The sequence below is a fragment of the Coffea arabica genome, chromosome 2e (assembly GCF_036785885.1).
Source record: "Coffea arabica cultivar ET-39 chromosome 2e, Coffea Arabica ET-39 HiFi, whole genome shotgun sequence".
Classification (NCBI taxonomy): Eukaryota; Viridiplantae; Streptophyta; class Magnoliopsida; order Gentianales; family Rubiaceae; genus Coffea; species Coffea arabica.
The window spans coordinates 29,216,346-29,236,946 of NC_092313.1; the positions used below are offsets into that span (position 1 = coordinate 29,216,346).

The 20,601-nt window shown below is 37.6% G+C and overlaps 1 protein-coding gene across 1 annotated transcript; it reads right to left on the minus strand.

Annotated features, from left to right (window-relative positions):
- Nucleotides 1-13,575: 13,575 nt before the first annotated feature.
- LOC113727120 (phenylacetaldehyde reductase-like) lies at nucleotides 13,576-19,880 on the minus strand. The gene is made up of 6 exons (XM_072080289.1): nucleotides 19,751-19,880; nucleotides 19,076-19,245; nucleotides 17,593-17,781; nucleotides 16,638-16,800; nucleotides 15,808-15,994; nucleotides 13,576-13,762 (listed from the first exon to the last, which is right to left on the minus strand). Exons 1-6 carry the CDS (start codon nucleotides 19,878-19,880, stop codon nucleotides 13,615-13,617), a joined length of 987 nt encoding a protein of 328 aa, XP_071936390.1. The 3' UTR covers nucleotides 13,576-13,614.
- Between the last annotated feature and the right edge of the window lie 721 nt (nucleotides 19,881-20,601).

The window sequence follows — 20,601 nt, forward strand, 5'->3', positions numbered from 1 at the left end:
GGCTTACCAGTGCCATTACGAGTGTGTTTGGCTAGTGAGAGCGGACATCTCGTAACAGCGTGGTATCAGAGCACGGCTCTGATTTATTAGACCGTGCTTCTGTTGTGTGCATTTTGTTGGTAATGATGGTTGGACACGGAAATTCTGTCCAAGAACGGTTGCAACGTCAGGAACTTGTTTTCGAGGACTTGATGCAATTACGAGGTGTCTACTCTCACTAGCCAAACACGCACGTATTGGCACTAGTAAGCTACACTATCAGTCAGCCTACACAATCACACTTGCATGCAAATATTCAACATAGAACACTCAGGCAAAAATAAAGAAACACATGCACAAGTTACAGCCAAACGGCCAATCTTGTATTTCACAACGAAACTTACAAGAACAATTCTACAAACATTTGGAGTGCAGAACATCTAAGGGTGATTCTCACTATCTGTGACTCTCTCTCCGTAGTCTCTGCCTAACCCGTCATTTATAGGCATGTTTACGGTTGTCAAGACCCAACCGTTGATCTGATCCGAACGTCCACAAAGTCAAGAACCCACTAAGAGTGTGGCTGAATTGGGTGGAACCATCCGTTATCCCAGCAACTGCCAGCAACATTCAGCAACTGCCCAACGTTCATCTTTGGAGTGTACAGGCAACGGCCACACAATTCCGCACGCCCAGGTTCCCGCCATCGACAACGTTTCGCGCCCAACTTGCCCCAACACTTAGCAATTTAGGCACCTTAGTTCCTAGCACTTGGAATCATCCGAAATAACCCATAAAACCTTAATCATTCCATACCTTTGACCTCCTACCCTTGGCCTTGACTTGTTTTAGTCACAGTTATTCCCCGATATAATAGTTCTAGATGAAAACTTAGAACCATTAATAGAAACACCGATTTTTTCCCGACTAACTTAGAGACATCTGTTCCCTCTAAAACTTTTCCAACCCTATACTTAGGCTAGAAAAACAACATCAAACATGTGTCCCATCATTTTCAACCAGTTCACTTTTGGCCTTTCTAAGTAGGCCATGGCCAGTCGAAATCTACCACGACGGCGCGCGAAATCTACCACGACGGCGCGCGTTCCATCTGGACCGCGCCCTAAGAGGTTGACAAACTATCCCTACTTGAAGAGGTTGACGCTCTCATCAACTGGGCCTGTTTTCGAACATTCTTCTAGTAATCGGTAACTTTGTCTTCCAACTGCCACAAGATCACTTCCCGTTCCCAAGTAGCGTCCAGCTCGCTTTCACCTTTCCAATGTATCAGATAATTTGTCCGTCGGTTCTTTTTGCTCTACCCCATCGTTCTGTGATCTAGCACTGTCTCCACGTCTTTCTGAATTGTTTGTGGATCACTGGCAGAGCACGCTTTGCTTGCCTCTGTCCTCCATCTATCTCATCTTGATTGAAGGGTTTCAGGAAACTCACATAGAAGGTCGGGTGGATCTTGAATCTGTCGGGTAGATTCAACCGATAGGCTACATGACCCACCATCTTGATTATTTCGAACGGTCCATCGTACTTAGGAATGAGCCCACGATGGACTGTCTTGTCGCTCACTTTCTTTCAAATCTGGGAAGTCAATTTCAGCATCACTTGATCTCCCACTTGAAACTCTAAGTCCCGTCTATTTTGATCAGAATATTTCTTCATACGTTGTTGCGTCACCAGTAAGCTATCTCTTGTTTCGTCCAACAGTTCCTGCTTGGCACGAGCAAACCGATGTGCTACTGGGCAACGACTCCCGCCTTGAAGAGCAACTTCATGCGGAGTTAGAGGTTGTTGTCCGTTCACCAATTCAAACGGACTCAACTTGGTTGCAGATGCCTTGTGCAGATTATAGCAGAACTATGCAGTATCTAATAACTCCAATCAATTTCTCTGACTTGCCTCACGTAATGCCTTTGGTATTCCTCCAACAAGTCATTGATCCTCTCCGTTTGTCCGTCGGTCTGAGAATGTGCGGCAATAGAGAACTTTAGTTTGGAACCCAACAATTCAGACAACACGGTCCAGAATTTGCCTGTGAATCTGGTATCCCTGTCACTTTTGATGTTTTCGGGTAAACCGAAGTACTTCATAACATTTCTGAAAAATCACTCAGCAGCAATATCAGCAGAGCACGCCTTCTGCGCACCGATAAACACAACATACTTAGAAAATCTGTCAATAATTATAAAAATAAAAACCATACCATTGACCTAGGAAATTTCAAAATGAAATCAATGGAGACTGATTGCCACGGTCGATCAGGGATTAGCAAAGATTGCAACAAGTCTGGCTCCTTATTTCTTTCCACCCTGTCTTGTTGGCACACAAGACACGTTTTCACGTATACCTCAATATTTTCTTCCATTTTCGGCTAGTAGAAGCTCCGCAATAGCAATGCCCGCATTCATTCCACTCCGGGATGACCAGCCCAAGAAGTGTCGTGGGTCTCTCATAGCAACTGTCGCCTGAGTCCCCCTCCTTTTGGGACATATGCTCTACCACCTTTGGCAAAAAGAAAACCGTCTTCCAACCAATAATGACGAACTTTGCCTTCACGGACTTGAGGGATCAGGGTCCAGTAAACCGAATCGTTTTGGGACTCTGACTTGATCTTGTCCCTGAAGTCCATTTCAACAGTGCTCAATGCAGCAACGTATTCTTCAACGTGCCTTCTACTCAGCGCATCGGCAACCACATTCTCCTTTCCTGGTTTGTGAATCCATTCGAAATCAAACTCGGCCAGAAACTTCTGCTAATGAGCTTGCTTCGGGGTCAGCTTTCTCTGCGTCTTAAAGTAAGTATTGGCTACATTGTCGGTCACTACTACGAACTTGGTTCCCAAAAGGAAGTGCTTCTATATCTCAAGACAATGCACCACAGCCGTCATCTCTTTTTCGTGCGTACTATATCTCTACTCGCACTCCTTCAGTTTCTTGCTTTCAAATGCAATCGGGTGCTTATCTTGCATCAGCACCCCTCCAATCGCACGATTTGAAGCATTAGTGTGCACTTCAAAGGCTTTTGTGAAGTCCGAAAGTTGTAACACTAGCGCAGAAGTGATTGTTTTCTATAACATTCTGAACGCATTCTCGTATTCATAATCCCACATCCACGGTCTATTCTTCTTCAGTAGGTCCGCCAAAGGTGCTACCATCATCGAATATCCCTAGATGAAGCGCCTATAATAATTTGCCAGACCAAGGAACGACCTTAGTTCTGCGACTTTCTAGGATGTAGGCCAATCAAGAATCACCTCCACTTTCTTGCGATCCATCTGAATTCGACTATTGCTCAGCACATGGCGAAGAAAAATGATCTGCTCCCTGTCAAACTCACACTTTTCTTTTTTTACATAGTTCTCGTATTCCCTCAACTTGCGGAATACGTCCCTTAAGTGGCCTACATGTTCCTCTAGGAACTTCGAATACACAACAATTTCATCTAAGTACATACAACAACCTTATCAAGATAATCGTACAAGACATCATTCATCAGTCTACAAAAAATAGCAGGTGCATTCGTCAAACCGAACGGCTTGACAAGAAATTCAAAGGAACCATATCTCGTCACCACCATCGTCTTTTTCTCATCTTCTGGAACTATTCAAACTTGCCAGTATCCCGACAGTAAGTCGATTTTGGTGTAGAATCGTGCCTTCACCAGCCTATAGAACAAGTTGTATGTATTCGGGATCGGGTACTTATTTTTTATCGTGATCTTCTTCAGGGCACGGTAATTCATACAGAATCTCAACGTTCCGTTAGTCTTCTTCTGGAACAACGCTGGAACACCGTGGGAGCCTTCGACGGTCACAGCGCTTGACTATTTTGCAACTCGTTAAGTTGGCACCGCAATTTAGCCAACTCTATTGAGGACATGCAGTAAGGAACCTGGGCAGGTGGTTGGGCTCCTGGAATCAACTTGATTTTGCGCTCCATAGCATGTCTAGGAGGAAGCCGTTTCGGCAACTCTGCAGGCATGAGGTCTGCGAACTCCTCCAGGACATGGGCCACGGCATCTGGTACTTCTTGTACATGTCCGGCTTGGTCTCCACCAAAGCAGCGATGTATACAACATTTTCGCGCCTTAGACAGGATTAAATTTGCACCGCCAACACCATATTCTTTCATTGGTTATTCTTCTATTTTAGCAACCTTACTGCAGGGACAAAACCTGGATTCTAGTCATCATCCACCATGACGCCGTCCAAGTACGGAATTGGGTAGATCATATTTGCAACCATGAAATCTTTGTCTAGGATCAAGTGAAAATCGTCCATTTGACTAGCCATGAGGCTACACCATCCCTTCCACGGCCCCAACTCCAATTCCACAGTAGCCACGCCCAACACTGGCTTGGCTTCAGAGTTGACAGCCTTCAACTTGAAGCCCAAGTCCTTCAACTTCAATCGAAATCGATTTACCACACGTTCCGTCACACAACTGTGCGATTCTCCAGTATCCACCATCGCCAGTATCTGGTTACTATTCAACATAACCTGCACATAAATCAAACCATTGTAAGGAGTACAACCATTAGTGCTTGTGATAGCGTTCACGAACTGCATGGGATTGACCCGTGCATCCTGCATCTACAACTGGTCACCATCATCTTCCGCTTTTCTGATTCTTCTTTTTGGGACAATTATGGGTTAAGTGTGGTCTTCCGCAATTATAGCAGCCATCCTTCTTTGGATTTGGTGGTTGTTTCTCCTTAGCAGAAGAAGCACCACCAGGTTCGGACGTTGTCACCGACTGCTTCTTTGGGAACTGACCACCTTTCGTTTCCTTAATCTTTTCCTTGCCATTCTCTTTCTTCTTATTGTTGTTGGATCCCATGGACTTAAAGTCTATCAACTCTTTCTGCCCTTAGTCTCTGCCTAATCGGTTATTTATAGGCATATTTACGTTTGACAAAACCTAACTGTTAGTCTGATCCAAACGTCCACGAAGTCAGCAACCCGCTAAGAACGTGGCTGAGTTGGCTAGTAACCATCCGTTATCCCAGCAACGGTCAGCAACTGCCCAACGTTCATCTTTGGCCCCCGCAAGCAACGGCCGCACAATTCCGCACGTCCAGCTTCCCGCCATCGATAACGTTCTTCACCCAACTTGTCCCAACACTTAGCAACTTAGGCACCGTGGTTCCTGGCACTTGGAACCATCTGAAATAACCTACAAAACTTTAGTCATTCCGTGCCCTTGGCCCCCAACCCTGCCCTTGGCTTACTCCTGCCAAAGAACTTGCTTCGGGGTCAGCTTCCTCTGCGTCTTAAAGTAAGTATTGGCCAAATTGTCGGTCATCACCACGAACTTGGTTCCCAAAAGGTAGTGCTTCCATATCTCAAAGCAATGCACCACAGCCGTCATCTTTTTCTCATGCATACTATATCTCTACTCGCACTCCTTCAGCTTCATGCTTTCAAATGCAATGGGTACTTATCTTGCATCAACACTCCTTTAATCGCACAATCTGAAGCATCAGTGTGCACTTCAAAGGCTTTTGTGAAGTCCAGAAGTTGCAACATTGGCGCAGAAGTGACTGCTCCCTTCAACATTCTGAACGCATCCTCGCATTCATAGTCCCACATCCACGGTCTATCCTTCTTCAATAGGTCCGTCAAAGAGGCTACCATCTTTGAGTGTCTCTAGAGAAAGCACCTATAACAATTTGCCAGACCAAGGATCAACCTCATTTCCGTAACTCTCTGGGGTGCTGGCCAATCAAGGATTGCCTCAACCTTCTTGCGATCCATCTGAATTCGACCATTGCTCAGTACTTGACCAAGAAAAGTGATCTGCTCCCTGCCAAACTCACACTTTTCTTTTTTTTCATCGAGCTCGTATTCTCTCAACTTGCAGGATACGTCCCTTAAGTTGCCTACATGTTCTTCTAGGGACTCCAATACACAACAATGTCATCTAAGTACACTACGACAAACTTATCAAGATAATCGTACAAAACATCAGTCATCGGTCTACAAGTACATTCGTCAAACCGAACGGCATGACAAGAAATTCAAAGAAACCATAGCTCGTCACTACCGTCATCTTTTCCTTATCTCCTAGAACTATTCGAACTTGCCAGTATCCCGGCAGCAAGTCAATTTTGGTGTAGAATCGTGTCCTCACCAGCCTGTCGAATAAGTCGTACGTATTCGGGATCGAATATTTGTTTTTTATTGTGATCTTGCTCAGGGCACGGTAATCCATACAAAATCTCAGCATTCCGTCAGCCTTTTTCTTGAACAAAGTTGGAATACCGTACGGAGCCTTCGACGGTCTTAGCGCTTGACTATCTAGCAAGTCGTTAAGTTGGCACCGCAATTCAGCCAAGTTCATTGGGGACATGCGGTAAGGAGCCTGGGCAGGTGATTGGGCTCCTAGAATCAACTCGATTCTGTGCTCCACAGGACATCTAGGAGGAAGTCGTTTCGATAACTCCGCTGGCATGAGGTCTGCGAACTCCTCCAAGACATAAGCCACGGCATCTGGTACTTCCTGGTACATGTCCGATTTGGTCTCCACCAACGTAGCGATGTATACAACTTCTCCGCGCCTAAGACAGGACTCAATTTGCACCGTCAACACCATGTTCTTTCGTTGGTTGTTCTTCTATTTCGGCGACCTTACTGTAGGGACAAAGCCTGGACTCTGGTCATCATCCACCATGATGCGGTCCAAGTGCGGAATTGGGTAGATCCTATTTGCAACCATGAAATCTTTGTTTAAGATCAAGTCAAAATCGTCCATTTGACTGGCCATGAGGCTACACCATCCCTTCCACGACCCCAACTCCAATTCCATAGTCACCACGTCCAACACTGGCTTGGTTTCAGAGTTGACAGCCTTCAACTTGAAACCCAAGTCCTTCAACTTCAACCGGAATCGATTTACCACGCGTTCCGTCACACAACTGTGCGATGCTCCCATATCCAGCATCGCCAGTATCTGGTTACCATTCAACATAACCTGCACATACATCAAACCATTGTAAGAAGTACGACCATTAGTACCTGTGATAGCATTCACGAACTGCATGGGGTTGACCAGTATATCCTGCATCTCCAACTGGTTGTCATCATCTTCCGCTATCAAGGCACTAACGTTCTGATCCTTCTTTTTGGGACGATTGTGGGCTAAGTGTGGTCTTTCACAATTATAGCAGCCATCTTTCTTTGGATTTGGTGGTTGTTTCTCCTTAGCAGAAGAAGCACCACCAGGTTCGGTCGTTGTCACCGACTGCTTCTTTTTCTTCTTCTTTGGAAACTGACTACCTTTCGTTTCCTTAACCTTCTCCTTTCCCTTCTCCTCCTTCTTGTCATTGTTGGATCCCATGGACTTGCAGTCTATCAACTTCTCTATGGCAACGAGTGTTTGAGACACGGTCTGAACATTCTGTCTCCGCAACTCTATTTGCGCCCACGGCTGCAGTCCACGGATGAAGGTATGGAGTCTGTCTTCCTCAGACATCTCCTTCACATCCAACATCAGGGCTTGGAACTCAGCAAAGTACTTGTGCACGCTCTTAGTTTGGTTCAAGTTCCACAATGCGTCCCGAACTTTTCACGAAATATTCGTGGGAAGGAATTGTTTCTTCAACTCTTCCTTCAATACATCCCAAGTCTCAATTATGGGTCTGGTGGGGTCTGATTGCATCATTCTCCACCACAACTTTGCATCACCGCTAAGGTACATTGATGTAATTGATACCTTCTCCTCTTCTGGAACGTCAACAGCCTTGAAGTACTGTTCGACATCCCACAAGAAGTTTTTCAAATCTTTCGAACTCCTACTACCCTGGTACGTTTTCGACTCTGGGACTTTCACTTTACCCTTCGAAGATTTCTGAACAGGTTGTGTGTTACTGGAGACAACTGCCTCCTTTAACACACCGATCTCCGACTGTAAAGCCGCGATCTCTGCATTGGACGAAGTCACTTCGTTTCTCAACATCTCAACATCCCCAACGGAAGAAACGGACTGTTTGGTCTCTTCCATCTGTGCAATTAGGGTGTTGATCGTCTCTCTGGTCTGCAACAGAACTTCCATGACATTGAATCCCTCTGGTACATCTCCCAGGCGCTACATCAAGTCCTCGAATGCAAGTTCCTAAAGTTGAAACCGTTCTTGGATAGAATTCCCATGTCCAACCATCATTCTAAACAAAATGTACACAACAGAAGCACGGTCTAATGGATCAGAGCTGATATGTTGACCAAGTCATTGCCAAGATGGAAGTTTGAAGTATGTTGCTCACTTGCTGGGATGGCAAGTTCCTTCACATAGTCGGGAGGGGGAAGATTTGTTGGGTTTTTTGGGCTCCCAACTTATGTGGAAAAGTCCAAAAATTAATGGGTAATTGTCTAAGCCCATTAAGGAGTTGCCCTACCTATTTATAGATCAAATTAGGTTTATTGTTAAGGGAAAATAAAGTGAAAAAAAGCAGAAAAATTCTGGAGAGAAATTTCAGCAAGTGTCTAGTTTGAGCAGTTACGGCAATTAGCCTGACTGACATAGAAAACACAAATGATCGGCTTGAAATTTTAACTGAAGGTAGAGGACATCTAGTTCTACGTTCTGAACGGTGGAGATCGGATTCCAACGGTTCAATTTTTATTTATAAATTTTGGACTGCTGCTGTTTTTGGTGAAGTTTTTCACAGCTTTTACTCTTTATTTGGGATTTGGTGACTTTGTTGATTGTTTAGGACCATATATCAATTGTGTACTTGCTGAAAGTTGTACTCAATTTTTAATTGGTGATAGTGGAGTAATTTGTGGTGGGTTTAAGAGCCTCGTGGTTTTTCCTCTTCACATTGGAGAGGTTTTCCACGTAAAATTCCTGTGTCTTCTTGTGGTTGGTTTTTTTTTTTTTTGTGTTTGTGGGCAGATTTATCTTCCATTAGTTGCTGGATTTTGTCTTGTATAACGCTCCTAATCTGTTCTAACAAATTAGGGAGGTTTTCGCTGCATGTTGTGGTTATTCGAAACTCAATACCTCCAAACAAGATCCCACATTTATGGAAATCAAGATGGGCATGAGCCCAAAAAAAAAAGAATCAGGACAAATTGGGAGTCAGAAATATTAGACAATTTCAAAGATAGTAATCCACCTCTTAGCGTACTTGTAGTTGGGATAGTTTTTCCTCAGAATTTTCACCAGATCTTTGGTCGCAGTGAGGTGAGATGAACATATGCACCGGCTTTCAGCTTCAGGTCTCCCGTAAACCAAAAGTAGTGCTTCAGCCACATCACAGACATCTACCATATCCCGGAATTTGATTTCTATTTCTTCATATCATTCTGTGCAGCCAAGGAGGGGAAAAAAAGAGCAGTTGAATCTCAAAAAATGATGTTATCTAAGCTAATCTCTGAGTTCTTTACTTCATACATGAAAAATACAATTCCTTTGATAAATCGTGCAACAATAAATTCATGCGACTTTTGAACTGCAAAGGACCTACAAATCACAAAGTTAAGCTTTTGTATCTTTAACTACGGCTCAAAGCAATCAAGCAAACAGTTGAAAGATGCAACCTCCTCAGATGTTATGCCTACTGTCTGTCTCACCTTCCATTAGGTTAAACTCACAATTTTCACATCAATAAAATTTGAATAGCTTGTATATATGTCTGGAAAGATTACAGTAGCATAAAAAATTTTTTGGCATCATTGCTAGTTTAACTTTCCCTACCATCAATCAGAAAATTGAATTTCATTCCCATAGTAAAAACAAACACCACAATCTTAAGTTTTTTATATCACTTTACAAATCTTTAGATCATTGTCAAAATCATAGACTATCAGAATGGCAGACAGCGTACAGGTTTAGAATCTGAAAACCTTTCAGTTGGCTTGAAGATTCAAAAAAAAAAAGCGAAAAAGACAGCAAAGCAGTTATCTCCATGAATATAGTTTCATTCCTAGAAGTTCAACCACAATCAGATAGACGGATTTTGCAAACTTTATTGGGCATCAATTCATTGTGTAACACTGGGAGCCAGAACATAAAAAATGATGGTTTACTTGGAAAAATAATTAGTTGATCAACCACATGAAGAAATCCAATTGCTTGACATTTCAAGGACAAAATAATAATAATAATAATAATAATTGACTAACCAAGATCCCAGGCATCCCCCTGCTCCTGTAACACATATTGTCCTGTCCTTCTCAGCCTCCCACGCTGCCATATCTGATTGCTTACTTGTAGCAGTAGTGGGAATAGTATTTTAGTACAAAATTCACTATAGATTGATCAAGAAGGTGGATAAAGTTTTATTCTTTTCTTTAGTATGAATATTAGTTCTTTTTTGGTTGGATAAGGTTGAGAATTCGTCGATTCTTAAGGAGGAGGATTGGAAGAGAGCAGTTGGAGTAGGAGGAGAAGAGCGGTGGCGGTGGTATGTAGTAGCTAGCAGATTTCAGTGGTCTCTCTCAATAGTCAATAGTAAGCTACCAAGGAAAATAAGCTAATAAGGGACAATTCCACTTTACACCATTTTAATTGAGAAAGTCATTCAAAACATTCCTCATATTTTATAAAATGACTTTTTTTTATCTCTCACTTTTAAAAGTGTAATTTTACGTTCCTTACAAATTTACATTAGTCAAATTTGATCCTTATTTAGGTTTTTGACTAATTTTTAGTCAAAATCCACCATATACCTTGCACGTGATCATTTTTTAAGGGCAAAATTGTCAAATCAAATTTTACACAATTCAATTTATAGTCCCTCATATTTCACAAAATGAATTTTTCATCGCTCACATTTCAAAAAATGAATTTTTTGGTTCCTTACATTTTACAAAATGAATTTTTGATCCCTCATTGATGATGTGTATAAATAGTTTTTTTTAACTCATGTATGTATCTATTTGATTTTATCTGAACAATACAAATAGTATGTGTACAACTATAATTAGCCTATTCAAACGAAATCAAATAGAGATATATTATATGCTATTCATACTGTTTAGGTGAAGTTAAATAGATATATACATGAATTTAAAAAAATTGTTAGTTTTTCACTCATGTTCATTTCTTTCTACTCAAAAATTGAAAACAAAGAAGAGATTTAATTCTAAACATTGTCGAGTGTTTATATCAAATTAAATTTGAACAGAAAAAATAAACAAAGGAAAAGTATGACAAAAAGAAGTAAATAATTGGCACTTTGAAATTTTAAAACAATTACAAGGCAAGTAATTCAATTGTTGGTTTTAAAGGTGGCGAGTAGAAATTTTAAATTTAAACTGCAATTTGTTAGCATGACTATAGAATTCGATTTAGGATCCATTAATTAGATGGTCTTATTATACAACTCGATAAATGAATTATTAGCAAAAGAGAAAAGGCCACAAATATTGAACAATTTCACATGGTGAAATCAAATAGATATATATATATGGATTTAAAACAAAATTGTTAGTTTTAAATCTATGTATATATATATATATCTCTATTGAATAGCATGTGTATAATTACAATTAACCTGTCTAGGTAAAATCAAATAGAGATATATTACATGTTATTCGTACTATTCATGTGAAATAAAAAATATATATATACATGGGTTAAAAAAAAACTATTTATACACATGGCCAATGAGGGATGAAAAAATTCATTTTGTGAAATGTGAGATACTAAGAATCGGATTATGTAAAATTTGATTTAATAATTTTTGTCCCTAAAAAATAATTATGTGCAAGGCATGTGACAGATTCCAACCAAAAACTAGTTGAAAATCTAGGTAGGGACCAAATTTGATCAATATGAATTTCTAAGAGACATAAAATTACACTTTTAAAAATGAGATACGAAAAAAATTATTTTGCAAAATGTGATAAACATTTAGAGATTTCACTGATTCTTAAGGAGGAGGATTGGAAGAGACGGCGATTGGAGTAGGAGGAGGAGGACTGTTGCGGTGGCGTATGTAGTAGCTAGCTGATTCCAGTGGTCTCTCTCAATAGTCAATAGTCAACAGTCAACAATAAGCTACCAAGCAAAATAAGCTAATAAGGGATAATTCCACTTTACACCCTTTTAATTATACCGGATTCTCATTTTGATCACTATACTTTAAAACATAATATTTTTGTCTATAAAATATAAAATTTGCCTATTTGAATAAAAATTATAAAATCGTTGACAGAACTGAGAAAGATTTTACACTTTGTAAATTAAAGTAGAACATATTTTATATTTTAAAAACTAAAGTATGATAGATTTTATGCTTTAACTACTAAAATGTACTTTTTTTTTAAGTTTAGAAACAAAAAGTGCAATTTCATATAGTTGAACGTTCAAAAGAGGAATTAATACGCTAATTTTTGGGGGTCGTTTATAATTTTTTTGTAAATATTTTCTTGACACATTTCATATTTTCCTTTTATCTCACATAATTATGTAATTATAATACATTTTTCTACAAAAATTTCATAATATTACAATCCAAATGGGGAAGTATTTGAACATAAGTGTAAAATTTTATATTGGGCACGCTCTCTACTTTTCATGTGCTTATCAAGTAATGTTAGGGCATAAAAGTTTGAGGACAGAGAAGAAAACTACATGCCAATGAAATGTCCTTAAGCAATCCTATTTGTTAACCTATTGCAAAATTGTATCAAATAAAATTTGGTATAGATGGATAAAATTATGAGGATGTAAAACTTATTTTGATGAAAATATATTTATTTCATAGTTTTTTATGAAGCTGCAAAACAATTAAGTTTCATAAAGCTCTAAGATAAGAGGGATTTCCTTTTGAAGTTTTATCACTAGAGACATAATTATGCTAATACTTATACTACAGTGAATGTACACCTATTATTAAATATTTTGATTTAGAAATAATGTATAAGAACAAAACACAAATTATATCATAAGAACTAAACAGAAAAATAATAAAAGCACAAGTGTTAAAAACATTGTAAAATATGCTATGTGCAATCAAGCACAAATGATCAAGTGATCTTTCACAATGGTATATGCACTCAAACAGGTAACTGGACAAAGTAAATTATGCACTCAATTTTGTGCAGCTTTAATGTTTAATTCTTGAACATTCACATATGGAATATATTGGACATTCATAGAAATATTCTTAAACACTCTCATAGTTAGAATATTTTTCCTTTTCATCAATTTTTGCAAGTAATTTATTGACAATCATTTCAAAAAGTAACATATGTAACAGTCGACGCAAGTATTTTTGTGCTTGTATTATTAAAAGCATTGGCCATTCTTTCGTTTGGATTGCTTTTTTTTTCAAAAAAAGTTTTACATTTTTCGTGAACACATTTTTTAATCATATTTTTATCTCATATATATTAAACTATTATAACACATTTTTCTATAAAAAAAAAACTCCAGAAAATAGCAATTCAAACTGGCTAGTTTCTGGTGGTTACACCACATTTATAATTTACATACGCTTTCTCCACTTTGACAATTCATACATTCTCAAATCCACTTTGAATTGACTATTACCAAATTAACGTGAAGAATAAATGACAAATTACATGAATGAACTCATGTACCATTTCTCACAAAGGATAATGTTTCACATTTATTCATTGGTAATTTAAATACAATACAACAATGCCTTGGCTTAGATGCTAACTAAATTCTTCTCCCTGAAGCTTTCAACCGTATCCTTTAAGCTGACCTCCAAAGGAATAAATCGAACTCCTAAATTCTTTGCCTTCTCGTTGGATACTGTGTGGGCTGGATAAAAAAGGTTGCTATAGTCTGACAATCTGTAGTATGTTGAGAAAATTCAGAAAATACAAGTAAATAAAGCATAGTTGAAAAGAAAATGCTCATGTAAAATTAAACTCCACAAAATTTGCAGGAGACAGTAATGCTTCACAAGCATTTTGCCTTGGGAAAATCGTTCAAAACATCCCTCACATTTTGTAAAATGACTTTTTTCGTCCCTTACTTTTAAAAATGTACTTTTACGTCCCTTACAAATTCACATTGATCAAATTTGGTCCCTATCTAGGTTTCCAACTAGTTTTTGGCCGGAATTCATCACATGACTTGCATGTGATCATTTTTTAGGAGCAAAATTATCAAATCAAAATTTATATAATCCATCTATAGTCCCTTACATTTCACAAAATGAATCGTTTTGTCTCTTACATTTCACAAAATAAATTTTTTCATCCCTCAGATTTCTCAAAATGAATTTTTTTATCTCTCATTGACCACGTGTACGAATAGTTTTTATTTTTTTAAATTCATGAATATATCTATTTGATTTCATCTAAACAGTACAAATAATATGTAATATATTTCTATTTGATTTCACCTAAACAGATCGATATATACATGGGTTTAAATCTAATAATTTTATTTTAAACCTATATATATATATATATATATATGATTTCACCATGTGAATCTATTCAATATTTGTAGTCTTTTCTATTTTAGTAATAATTCATTTATTGAGTTGTTTAATAAGAGTATCTAATTAATCGATGTTAATTCGAATTCTATAGTCATGCTAACAAATTGCAGTTTAAATCTGAAATTTTTACTCGCTACCTTTAAAACCAACAGTTGAATTTCTTACCTTATGATTATTTTAAAATTTTAAAATGTCAATTACTTACTTCTTTTGTCATACTTTTCCTTTGTTTATTTTTTCTGTCTAAATTTAATTCGATATAAATACTTGATAATATTTAGAATTAAATGTCTTCTTTGTTTTCAATTTTCGAGTAAAAGGAATGAACATGAGTGTAAAACTAATAATTTTTTTAAACCCCTGTATATATCTTTTTTAATTTCACATAAACAGTATGTTTAGGCGAAAATTAAATAGAGATATATTACATGCTATTCGTATTGTCCAAGTGAGATCAAATAGATATATAAATTAGTTTTAATAAAAGTTATTCATACACATGAACAATGAAAAATGAAAAAAATTATTTTATAAAATATGAGGGATGAAAAAATTCATTTTGTGAAATGTGGGGGACGAAACAATTCATTTTGTGAAATGTGAGGGATAAAAAAATTCATTTTGTGAAATGTGAGAGACTATGGATTGAATTATGTAAATTTTGATTTGACAATTTTGTCCTTCAAAAATGATCACGTGCAAGGCACGTGGTGGATTCTGACAAAAAATTAGTCGGAAATCTAGATAGGGATCAAATTTAATCAATATGAATTTGTAAGGGATGTAAAAATACACTTTTAAAAGTAAGGGATGAAAAAAGTCATTTTACAAAATGTGAGGGACGTTTTAAACGATTTTTCCTTTTGCCTTTATATAAAATTTCTGTCATATATGGTAAGAAAATTTAGTTTAAAACTTTTGCTACAATCCATTATATCAAAGGGCGAATTGCATGGATTAATGGAAGGGATGTATTTATCTAATTAACTTTTGAACTTTCCATATGAACTAAAACTAGAAAAAGACAATCAGAAAATGCTGGCTGAGACAAAAACCCTGGTAATTTGAAAAACCTGGCAAACAGAATCTTAGGTGACCAGAATCAAATTCATTTCCATCACCTAAAACTCAATTATCTATAATTTGCAGAGGAAACCAATTTGGAGATCCTACTCCTAAGAAGAACCTAATTCTAGAAACAAATTTGAGAAAGAGCTCATTTGATGAGAAAATGAGACAAAAGATACAGAAAATTCTGGATTTGATGTATGTACTTTGTTAAATATAAACAAAAATTATGCGATACGTCTTGGAGGTGCATATTGCCATCAACAACAGCCTATAAGGACATATACTGACAAAATTGACAAGGAAAAAGATACTTACTTATCCAGAAATTTATGAGTAGGGTAATGTCCACGCAAAATCTTGATGACCTGAGAGGCATGTGCTGATCTCTCAACCAGACAATATCTTCCACTTGCAGAAGGGATTTCAAAGGCAAGAATATGCGCATGGGCAACATCTCTAACATCAACCCATCCAAAAGTTACATTAGGAAATGCCCCAGCCCCTGCATTCAGTAGATAATGAGATCTTTAAGCATATATACTATTGTCTTTTCACCTCTCCTCTAGATAGGCAAACAAAAGTAATTTCCAATTTTAAGTTCCAGAAGATTTGAATTAGCAATCACTTCTTGAAATGAAAGTCCTATCATCACTGTACAAGGTGGCCATTTAGCTCCAAAGAGTCAGTGTCAATGGGAAAAGTAACAAAACAAGCTGATTAGCAAGTAGTCTTAAGACACAGGCAGTGACAACACAGAATGAATTTTTCCTGTCAGTGCCCTCCCAAAAACTTCCTCAAGGAAGAAAAAGTAATAACATCTTCCACCCCAAAAAGTGTTGTTCTTCCTGAAATTTGCATAGAATCTCAATCTCAAAGAATAGAAGATGCAAGCAACATGAACGTCAGAAAAATGGTTGGACAGCAAAGCTTTTTGGCATGACCAGCTGATAGACCAGATAGCTTGACATATCAGTTCACATTTCTATCAATGTCTGTATGCTCCATTACAATAATAAGCTGGCAGAACCTTACAATTTTATTAGTGTCATAGATACTTTGTTGTACGATAACAGAGAACATTTTAGTTCATGATAAAGCTATAACAAAACACAGATGAACATCATCTAATACAGCTCACGACATACCATTTACTAGGCTCAGAATCAATTCTGTGCTGAGATTAATAGATGGCTGCAAGACTGGACCAACTACGAATCCTGGATGAATTGTGATTATCTCAATGCCATGCTCCTTTGCGAATTTCCATGCAGCATCCTCTGCCAAGGTTTTTGAAAGTGCGTACCAAGACTACACCATAAAAATTGTTAAAAAGTTGGTTGCTTTGTACCCGAAAATACATTAGTTTTTAGACTCAATTAACAAGTAATATTTAAAACTTTTAGAAAATGGTAAAACCTGTTTCCATCATTTGGAGCTACTACTTATGCGGCCATAAAGCACAAATTGAAAGCATGCATATTGGACAAGCTATTTTACAAATGATTAAGTAGATTCTCAAGGATGCTAAGAATGGCATTGATTTTTCCTTTAATTTAATTATGTGCAACGGATGATGCAAAGTACCACAGTGTTAACATACTCCTGATAGTATGATCTCTTCATCCTCGAGTCAACACAGAACGACAAAGGTATTTGACTTGTGACTGATCAAGCCATATTCATGACTTTCTAGCAGAAGTTCCTTGACATCCGCCCAAGCAAACATTGATCATCTTGCAATGCCTTTCCAGACAATAATGTGGAACTTGATTCTACAGCTTCATTTAGGAGATGCGCGGTTGACTATTCCATACTTTATTATCTCTTTCCAATTAAAGCTAAGTTGTTACTTAAAGGAAGAAAAGAAAGAGGATCCACCTTTCTGGCCTGCCCTTTAATCAAAGGATTCTATCAATTACATTGCCCCAAAAAACATCCTTCTTTCCTATAAAAGTACCACGAAGCCATGAAGATCCTATCTTAATTTTCCCCATACTTGGACTAAGCTCCTGAGACTTTGTCCGATAACAAGTTGAAACTACAGAAATCTAGCATTCCATATATACATAATTTAACAGATAGAAATAGATGATAACATACCTTCTGCTCCTCACAGTATGATGGATCAGAAAACCAACTTTCATCAACGACCACGTTCTCCTTTAATTCTCTATTGATTGAAACTGCAGCCATAGAAGATGTTATAACAACTTTTTTTATAGATGAAACTTTTGCACATGACCGTAGCACATTGACTGTTCCTCTGACTGCAGGTTCCAGTAGTTCTGCCTAGAAAATGAAACAAAGACAAAAAACGAAGTCATTACCAGGCAACAGATAAGCCTATGCTTGCATCCTGCACAATCATGATGGTATTCTGATTTTAGATTTTACTATAAATTCTGTAACCTTTACCAGACTATGTCTCCACCACAGTAACAACTAAAAGCTCAAACAAGTCGCAGAACTGGTTCCCTAGAAGTTTCGAACATCAGCTAGCTAAGTACAGTGAAATCATGGCTTGAAAAACACAGAGAGAGAAAATAGAAAAGGTGTTGCTCCTACAACTCCTGAAAAGAGATTTTAACAGAAAAATAAACAGCGAGCAATATAGGGTTACTATCAAACTTATTTGGAATTTTCTTTTGATGCCTACGAGTCAATGGACCATGAACTAGCTAGATAGCCTTGTTCATTAAAATAACTAAAATCAAACTTCTAGTGAGTTACTTAAAGGGGAGCCCCACAAATGCAATTAGAGAAATGAACAAGGATAGGCACACTACGTAAAACCATAAGGCACAATCATTAGCAGATATGAATCAATTATCAAAGGAAGATGCATTCAATTTGCAGATGCTCAAATGTATGTTCAGTTGATATGAGATTCTTAATCATTATAATTTGCGTACTCAAAAACCAGAATTCTATATTGACCAACAGATTAGCTGGCCAAAGCAGGGACTTATTTGCTACAGGGACAAGCTTAAACCTAGCTCTAGCACCTTACACTGACTGACTTATGCAGAAATATAATTCGATAGATCTTGTCTACAAGCCCACTTGTAGACCATGGGAATGTGCTCAACTCTTAATTTTTTTCATTGCCTAACATCAACATTCTTCCAATTGTATCTCTGAAGTAGCAATAGCTAAATCATTTACTAGAGATCTCATATATAGGTACCCAAGATAATGAAGCACGAAGCATATCACAGTCTTCTTACCGTGACGTGACCTTCAGGAAGAGGATTGTGCATCTACAGACTTTAAAGAAAAATTCTTCACGGTTTTACCCTGGAAACTATATTACTCTCTTCCATTTTGCATAATAAAAGAGAAATAGAAACACATCATAAAGCCATAGAATTGGAAATAAGAAACTCCCTATTGGTTGTCAGTATTGATGCTTTAACATCATCTAAATCAAAGTCCAAAGGAATATATATCATCCAAAAAAGAAAGTAGAAATGAAATATTGGCCGGCAATAGAAGAATATAGTAAAAAAAAAAGTAGCAGTAAAATTAGATATTCTACAAAGCATGTCAAGAATTTCAAATTCCGTTGAATAGAAAAATGCACCTCTGGATTGCCAACTGAAAGTTGAACTGGAGATGCGGTATGGAAAACACCTTCACATCCCTCAACTATTGCATCAAAGGATCCCTCTTCTAATAAGTTTGCCGAGAACAAGTGAAGCCTTTCCTTTGCTCCAGCAAGTGATGCCAAATGCTGTGTCTTTTTTGGATCATCTGTGGCATGATTGCATCAAGGAGAGGTTCAGACAGCTACAATTAATCCCAAGCTATCTTAGAAAAGTCTATCATGTTTTTACCATGGCTATATTTAAGGAGACTTGGACCCAGAGTAAATAATGGAAGAATCCCAATGCAACAATAAAGTGACTATTTGTATGGATACAATAACATTATAGAAATTTCCTTTTCTTATACCCTTTTTCCTACTCGTTTTTTTTTTGTGTGTTTTTTGCTTGCCAAAATTCATTCCTAGTTTTAGACCACCAGCCTTTCACCATTAAGCATTGGAAGCCAAAAATGCAGATAAAGATGAACACAGGGTGATAACACTGCAACTGACCCTGAAGTACAGGGCACAAATCCTACTTAAGCCTTGTCCATACAGGCCTAAATACAAGCACATGTCAGAAAATCTACTTGCAAACAAGAGAAGCACAGGAAATCAAAATCTGCACACAACACAACAGAGATAGTACTTGAGGAGTAAAAAATGACTTACTGAGATCACGAACGGAAGCTTTAACTGTATAACCCCGCTCAAGCAGCAGCTTCACCAGCCATGAAGCTATGTATCCCGAAGCTCCAGTCACGCACACCACTTTCCCTTCTCCTGCTGCTACTAAGCTCATTTTGTTAGTGCTGTGTTTTTCCTGTGGAGATTTTTACCTGTTTGCCTTGGGTCCATGCCATGAAGGCTTGGGGGCTTATATATAGCAGTAGACCAATGGTACTGTTGCAATTTGCTTTGCTTGGCTCATGGATGACGTGTAATACTGGTAAATGCATGCATTTACACGATAAACTAGTAGGGGCAGCCAGTGCCGTTGGAATGAATTCGTTGGTAGTAATTGATGAACACGATAAACTAGTAGGGGTGGGCTGTGCTATGCACAGCCTGTGCCTATTGGAATGAATTCGTTGGTAGTAATTGATGAAACAATAGCTTTGTAGTAGTTGTAGTTATATTTTTCACAGAAAATAATAAGTTGTTTTGCTGAATTTATTAGTAATTGCATTGTATAGAAGTAAATTCACATTTGTTTCTTTTGTTTAACTTGTAAATACAAATGTGTATTGTTGGAAAAATATATTGATTTCTATAAACTTTAGAATATTACAAATGTGTATGGTTGGAAAAATATATTGATTTCTATAACTTTAGAATGTTTTTGGTTTTAATTATTTTGTATTGGTGATAAGTCATTGAAGGAGAAGCTGTGATCTCTATTTTACAAAAATTACCAAGAAGGAAGCTATGAGAACAAATAAAATGAATAAAAGCTTCTGAGTTTTAATCTACTTTATCAAATGTAACCTCCTGGTTTATTATTGTCAAAATTTTCATCTAAA

Coding starts and splice junctions, on each gene's coding strand:
- LOC113727120 (XM_072080289.1), bottom strand. CDS start 19,880: ATGAGCTTAGTAGCAGCAGGAGAAGGGAAAGTGGTGTGCGTGACTGGA. Junction 19,246..19,750: donor AGCTTCCGTTCGTGATCTCA/GTAAGTCATTTT, acceptor ATCATGCCACAG/ATGATCCAAAAAAGACACAG. Junction 15,995..16,637: donor GATTCTGAGCCTAGTAAATG/GTATGTCGTGAG, acceptor TACTGAATGCAG/GGGCTGGGGCATTTCCTAAT.